This window comes from Colobus angolensis, unplaced genomic scaffold (genome assembly GCF_000951035.1).
Source record: "Colobus angolensis palliatus isolate OR3802 unplaced genomic scaffold, Cang.pa_1.0 Scaffold474, whole genome shotgun sequence".
Classification (NCBI taxonomy): Eukaryota; Metazoa; Chordata; class Mammalia; order Primates; family Cercopithecidae; genus Colobus; species Colobus angolensis.
In genome coordinates, this window is record NW_012118199.1 from 400564 (window position 1) to 408445 (window position 7882).

At 52.0% G+C, this 7882-nt stretch overlaps 1 protein-coding gene across 1 annotated transcript in view; it reads right to left on the reverse strand.

The window, feature by feature from the left end:
- Positions 1-7882, reverse strand: part of LOC105523785 (rho GTPase-activating protein 23-like) — a 31618-nt gene that overhangs the window by 20574 nt on the left and 3162 nt on the right. Inside the window, 3 exon segments of the mRNA XM_011958772.1 lie at positions 2655-2733; positions 6144-6299; positions 6679-6800. Coding sequence (XP_011814162.1) covers positions 2655-2733; positions 6144-6299; positions 6679-6800 — 357 coding nt within the window.

Consider the following 7882-nt stretch of genomic DNA (forward strand, 5'->3'; position numbering starts at 1 on the left):
GGGAGGCTGAGGCAGGAGAATGGCGTAAACCCGGGAGGCGGAGCTTGTAGTGAGCTGAGATCTGGCCACTGCACAACAGCCTGGGCGACAGAGCCAGACTCCGTCTCAAAAAAAAAAAAAAGATTTAATCTCCCTAGTAATGAGGGCAATGAAAAGAAAAACAATAATGAGATACCATTTCCCTTATCTGATTAGCAAACATTTAAAATATTAGTAATATTCAAAGCTGTCTGGGTGAGATGGCTCACGCCTATAATCCCAGCACTTTGGGAGGCTGAGGTGGGAGGATCACTTTAGACCAGGAGCTGAAGACCAGCCTGAGCAACTCAGTGAGACCCTGCCTCTACCAAAAAAATTTTTTTTTTAATTAGCTGAGTGTGGTGACACAAACCTGCAGTCCCAGCTACTCAGGAGGCTGAGATGGGAGGATCACTTGACCCCAGGAGGTTGAGGCTGCAGTGAGCCATGATTGCGCCACTGCATTCCAGTCTGGGCAACAGAGCGAGATCCTGTGTCAAATAATAGTATTTTTATTTTTATTTTTATTTTATTTTATTTTATTTATTTATTTATTTTGAGATGGAGTCTTGCTCTGTCACCTAGGCTGAAGTGGAGTGGTATAATCTTGGCTCACTGCAACCTCTGCCTCCTGGGTTCAAGCAATTCTCCCCTCTCAGCCTCCCTAGTAGCTGGGACTGCAGGCGCCCACCACCACACCCGGCTAATTTTTGTATTTTTAGTATTTTTAGTAATTTTGTATTTTTAGTAGAGACGGGGTTTCAACACAGTCAGGCTGGTCTTGAACTCCTGACCTCAGGTGATCCACCCACTTCAGCCTTCCAAAGTGCTGGGATTACAGGCGTAAGCCACCGTGCCTGGCCTTTAAATAACAATAATAGTTATAATATCCAATGCTAATGGGGATGTGGAGAGATGGACTCCCACATTGTTAGTGGGAGTCTAAACCAGGGCCTCTTTCTCAGAGTGCAATTGACGTTAGCTCTCAGATTCACCGGGACTTTGATTGAGCAATTCTACATCTAAGAATCTCCTTGGAGGGCTGGGTGCTGTGGCTCAAGCCTGTAATCCCAGCACTTTGGGAGGCTGAGGCAGGTGGATCACGAGGTCAGGAGATCGAGACCATCCTGGCTAACACAGTGAAACCCCGTCTCTACTAAAAAAATACAAAAAAACCAGCCAGGTGAGGTGGCGGGTGCCTGTAGTCCCAGCTACTCGGGAGGCTGAGGCAGGAGAATGGCGTAAACCCGGGAGGCGGAGCTTGTAGTGAGCCGAGATCTGGCCACCGCACTCCAGCCTGGGCGACAGAGCGAGACTCCGTCTCAAAAAAAAAAAAGAATCTCCTTGGAGAGCACAGATCCGGGCGTGCAAGGACTTATTCAAGGAAAGCCATTGCAACAGGCTGTGTAATAGCAAACATTGGAAGACAACCTAAATATCCACCAATAGAGGAGTACTTAAAGAAATTATAGTCTATTCAAGCCATGAAATTCTATGTGACTGATTTAAAACAAGAATGAGGCAGAGCGCTCTGCACTAACACGAATGAATCTCAGAATTACAACTCGCTTTTGTTAAAAGCAACTCAACCAGTGGTGTGCTGGAGCCCGCTCACACTGGCTCCTGAGAGCGACCGTGTGCCTCCCTTCCCAATTCCATGTTGGTGACATCACGTTGGTGGCTCGAAATAAACCATGGTAGGAGTATTTGCACCATGGAAGCTGGAAAACACTAGGCATTAGGGTTTTTTTCCCCCAGAGACAGATGTTAAACATCTGCCATCACACCCCTGAACCCACCCAACTCCAAACTCCACGCATGCATGTGTGTATCTCTGCCACGCATGTAAGAAGAGGGCCAGGAGAGAAACACAACAGACTGTGAATATGCAGCTCAGCAAACGGCCAAAGCTTAGCTCTGGAGCCTGACGCCTGGAGTGGAATCCTGGCTCTGCCATTTGTAACCTGCGTGACCTTGGGCAAGGCATTAAACCTCTCTGAGCCTTGGTTTCCTTATCTGTGGAGGGAAGACAATAGCACCTTCCTCATGGAGTCGCTGTAGGGAGTTGTGCTTGGCACACACTAATGCTCAGAAAGTGTTAGCCACAACCTCCCATGAAAGGGAGCAGGAGATTCACAGGGTCCTGTGCTGTTTCTTTATTCACATCTGTACAATCTATGTTTTTTTTTATATGCTTTTGTGTGTGTGTGTGTGTTGTTTTTTTTTTTTTTTAAAGCCAGTGTGGTGGCTCATGCCTGTAATCCCAGCATTTTGGGAGGCTAGTGCAGGCAGGAGGATTGCTTGAGCCCAGGCCTAGGAGTTCAAGCCCAGTATGAGCAACATAGTGAGAAACACCCCTATCTCTACAAAAAAAAAAAAACTTTTAAATTAGCTGAGTGTGGTGGTGTTCACCTGTTGTCCCAGCTACTCAGGAGGCTGAGGTGGGAGGATCGCTTGAGCCCAGTAGCTCGAGGCTGCAATGAGCGGAGATCGCACCACTGCACTCCAGCCTGGGCAACAGAGTAAGACTGTCTCCAAAAAAAGAGTAAAACCAACAAACCAAATATAAAAGTAGGGGTCAGGGTGCGGCACAGACTGGTGTCCCCTCCCTACTCCCACTTCCACCTCCTACTCACCATCAGTGAAAAGAGGCTCTGGCAGCTTTCGGAAGGAGGACTTGAGCAGGCTGCTGATCACATTGAAGTCTTGCCAGCGCTGGGGGAGGGGTCAGATGTCAGGCCACAGGCAGGCCCAGCCCGATGCCCATGCCTTCATGATCATTCACTCCAGAGCCCAATCAAGCCCACCAGGCCCTCCCTGGGACCCACTTAGACCAAGCTCTCTACTCATCAGGGTGGTGGAAGCAGAACTGAGACCCCAGCGAGGTCCTGTGCCCACACTTACACTTGGCCCCAGCCCCTCCTTGCTCCTGCCAGCCTGTGGGCTCCAACACCTCCCCATCCACAGAAAGTCCCAGGCACTGTGGGGACACAGTGAGTGGCAGCTGCCGCCTCCATTGGGCACAGTTTAAGCATCTGTGACACAGCAGTCATTCATGCCGGCTTGGGCATGTCTTGGGCCCTCTGCATGTGCTGGTTCTCTCAACCAGAACTTTCCTCCCTGCCTCCACATGACTGGCTCCTCATCCACGCCTAAAAGTCGCTCTTCAGAAAGGCCTTCTCTGACCCTCATAGCTAAAGCAGCCACCTTCACCACTGCCCTGTTACCTGCACCCCAGCCCTGACTTTGTTTCCTTCGTGGCACTTAACCCAGTTTGTCATTATTTTCTGCTTTTGTTTCCGTGTCCACGTCTGTCTCTGCGCAGGACTGTAAGCTCCAGGAGGAGCCAGGATCTTGTCTGTCTCATTTCCCACTGTGCTCCCATCACCTATCTAGGACAGTTAACCTGGTACTCTCATGGCCCTAAATCAGTAGTTCTAACAGAAGGAGGCAATTTTGTCCCCAAAACTCCCACTCCACCCCCAGAGGACATTTGACCATGTCTGGAGCCATTTTGATTTTCCCAACTGGGCGGTGCCACTTGCATCTAGTAGATAGAGGCCAGGGATGATGCCAAATTTCCTCCAATGCACAGGGCAACCCCACACAACAAATAATTGTTCTTCCCAAAATGTCCACTGAGGTTGAGAAATCCTACTCCAAAATAAATGGTTGTTGAGTACAAGAACGAACGGCCGGGTCGTTGTCCCTTCTGTCCACCAGGGGGCACCATCACCCCACAATGCAACCAAGTCAGGCACAGCCGCCTCGCTGGGAATGGCTCAGAATAACTCAGGCCCAGAAAGCGACCTAATACCCCCAACAAAGAGACACAGCACAGCAGTACACACACTCATTACAATGGATCCTTAGCTTAACGCCAGACAATCCCATAAACAATACAACTTCCCACAGGCTCACCAGGGGTTAGATTCGTCCCCCACTACACTTACTCCCAGCACCACCCACAACAAATGACGCAATGATACCCAAGACAAAACAACACACCCAATACACCTAGCACACCCCCATCTGGCCCTGGCTTGGACCAGCTGCCTGCCGGCATGGCCCCCTCGTCCCTGGCTGAGGCCAAGCTGATCACACACCCACACACACCCACACACCCAGTGCGGCTCCTGCCCACCCGACTCCGTTACCTCCTGGCCCTCAGGTGTGGGCTCCTCTCATCTCTCAGCTGCCAAACCCAAGGCCCTGGGCAGTGCTCCTTGGCTGCTCCAGAGTGAAGTGTCTGCCCTCACCCCAGCCTCACAGGTGGCCCTCTCCTTCTGTCCCACTCAGAGCGTGGCCCCTGCTGTTCTGCTGCCCACCCTTGGTCCTCCCATGCCCCAGCTGCAGCAGGACCCATGCCACTCTCTAGTTCATGCTCAGTCTAGCACCTGTTTGTGTCCTCACCCCATGCAGGGGACTTTCCACACCCCAAATCCAATGGAGCCACTCCCTGAGACGGCCCCTCCCTTCCGCCTCTCCTCACGCTGCCCTACTCCCTGGTTTCTGCCAGGGGAAGATACCACCAGCCCCAGCTCAAATATGCGGCTCTTCCTCGCCCCTCCTTCCTCCCTGTCTTGCAGCCAACTCTTAGGGTTGTTCCCAACCCCTTCCCCCAGGACCACCAAGTCCTCCTGACCCTCAGCGCTTCCATAGATCAGTGACTTCTCCCCAGGCCCCTGCCCTCTCCATTTGTATCCATCGGGCATGAGTGGGAGCATTACTCTTTCTTGAACTTTGCTCTCACAATGCCTCCCCAGCTTAAGAACCATCAAAAGCTCCCTACTGTCCATCAGATCAAGGTCGAAGCCTTCAGTGAAGCCATCAAATGCCCTCTCTCTCCCCCCGGGGCCTCACCCTCCCCACCTCCAAGCCCAGGCGGTAGATCCACTCTCTGTCCTAACCCTCAAACCCTCCCCGGCCCTCACCGGGGTTTTGGAAAATGCTGTTGTCTCACACCCAACAGCCTTCCCGTCCACCTGCCCCCTCCTATTCCTTCCTCCAACACTCAAACTCTCGAGCCACCACCTGCTCCAGCCTGAGCACCCTCTCCTTCCTCATCACAGTGTGGTCCCTGATGAGAGATCGTCTTTTTCTCTTGTCCGCAATTTCACACACACTTGTCTCAGCTCCTCATTCTCCAAGGACAGGAAGACTCGTGCATTCCATGAGCCTTCACGTGTGTGACTCATGGGACGTCGCTGCTCGCATTCATGGTTTTCCAAAATATCTTTTTTATCAGAGCCCCTTTGGGCAAATAAAATTGTACATGAAAACCCAGTACAACAGACAGGGCAAAGCACGGTTGCTCTAGCAAGGATAGGGGGTCCTGACCTGCCCCTGGCCTCCCAAGGCCCCTCTGGGGAAACCTAGGACTCTGGGGAACACTATTTGAGAACTGCTGGCCCTGCTGGAAACACTTAAGTGTGATTGCAGATCCCTTCACAGGCTGGTCTCATCTTGCCTGATCAGCCACTTCTCTTTCCATGTTGCAACCACCCAAATTGCTGGCCATTCTAGAAAACATCATATATTCCCCTTTTTCTAAGCCGGCACTTTGTAAACCATGGTCTGTAGGCAATATCCAGCCAGAGCCTGCTTTTGGATGGCCCTTGAGTATGGTTTTTACATTGTTAAAGTATTAGGAAGAGGAGGAGGAGGAAGGGAAGGGGGAAAGGCAACAGAGCAAACTACAGCAGAAAATGTATACTCTCTGCCCCCTACAGAGAAAGCTGGTTGACTCCTGGCAAACTTTCTGCATCTACACCACTGCGCAGGCCATTCTGCTGCCTGGAATGCCCTTACCTGGCTTTCACCAGCTTTTGTTTAACTCTACTCATCCTAAACACTCAGACAAAACTGCTGTCTCTGAGCCTCTGCCTCAGAGCTCCCCAGGCCATGACTGCATTTACTTGTTCAGCTTCAGCCTGGGGTGATGCCCATCCCTGGGCTGGCCAGCAGGGGCAGGTCCCATCTTGCCCATCTTGGTGTTCTGGACCAAAGCCGGGCATGTCACAGGGCACAATGCATGCAACACAATAGACCATAGAACTCTCCAAGTGGAGCACCACCCACACACGATCTCGGCCCCCCTTCCACAGACCCCCAGCTTCACCCACCTCATCCTGCAGGTTGATGTCACCAGGCCCTCAGTTGAGTTGCTCCTGCAGGCTGGACACCACTGCATTGTTGCCGGGTACTCGGTAAATGCCTGTGGACTCCAGCCCTCGTGCCTCCACAATGCGACAGCATGCAGCCACGATTAAGGGGACGCGCTGGGGACACAGCGGAGGGGTGTTAGGTGGGACAGGGGCCAGAGGAGCTGGGGAGGCCAAGATGGGGACAGTGCAAGGCCCAGAGCTGCTGCCAGGAACCCTTGGGGGGAACAAAAGGCCCTTGCTGCCTCTAGTCTGGGAATGAGAAATGACACCAAAGCCTCGCCATGGTCTGAGAAGGAGCCAGGCTCAGCCTCAGCCCTGCTGCTCCCTCCCTAGGAGGCCTGGGGCAGGCGGGGGCCTTCCCGTCTTTGGGCTGTTTTCCCAGCTGTGTTTGTACAATGAGGTGGAGAGCTGGTTCCACGTCCCTTGCTGCTGTGACCCTCTGTGCCTCAGTCTCCCCCTACCGGGCCTGCTCTGGTGCGTGGCAGAGACCCACCTGGTTCTCCGTGGCTGGCTGGCACTCCTCCAGCCTGACCCCAAATGCCCTTGGGGCAGCCTTCTTATTTTTTTTTATGATGTTGATGCCCCAGGGGGTTTTGGGGGCTGCAGCACTGTCATCTGAAAAGGGGGAGACAGAGAGAACCAGAATGAGCCAGGGTGTCCAGGACGGTCACACACATTCACTGCCACATTCACACATTTGGATGTATGGGGACTCCATCAGAGAAGCAACCAGCTGTCCACGGCTAATGGGACACTGTATGGCAAGAGAGAAGGCCTGAAACGGAGGATGCTTACCCCAAAGGAGAGGCCTAGAGCAAGGCAAGGACTTCCGTGTGGCCTCATGGGCCAAAACTACAAGGCGGAAGCTGTAGAACTTTATTTCTTTAGAGACAGGGTGTAGTGCAGTGGTATGATCATAGCTCAATGCAGCCTCAAATTCCTGGGCTCAAGCAATCTTCCCTCCTCAGCCTCCTGAGTGGCTGGGACTATAAGCTCATACCACCATACCTGGCTAATTAAAAAAAAATGTTTTTTGCCGGGCACAGTGGCTTATGCTTGTAATCCCAGCACTTTGGGAGGCTGAGGCAGGTGGATCACATGAGGCCAGGAGTTCAAGACCAGCCTGGCCAACATGGCAAAACCCTGTTTCTACTAAAAATATAAAAATTAGCCAGGCATGGTGGTGCATGCCTGCAATCCCAGCTACTAGGGGGGTTGAGACACAAGAACTGCTTGAACCCAAGAGGTGGAGGTTGCCATGAGCTGAGATCATACCACTGCACTCCAGCCTGAGTGACAGAAAGACACTCTATCTCTAAATAAATAAATAAAACAAAAATAAAATATTTTGTAGGGATAGGGTCTTGCTATGTTGCCCAGGCTGGTCTCAAACTCCTGGCCTCAAGCAATCCTCCAGCCTCAGCCACCCAAAATGCTGAGATTATAGGTGTCAGCCACCATACCTGCTGGCCCAAGGGAACAACTTTCTTCTTTTTCTTTTTTGAGGCAGGGTCTCACTCTCTCACCCAGGCTGGAGTGCAGTAGTGTGATCTCGGCTCACTGCAACCTCCCCCTCCCAGGCTCAAGTGTTTCTCATGTCTCGGCCTCCCAAGTGGCTGGGATTACAAGTGCCCACCATCACGCTCGGGTATTTTTTTTTGTATTTTTAGTGGAGTTGGGGTTTTGCCATGTTGGCC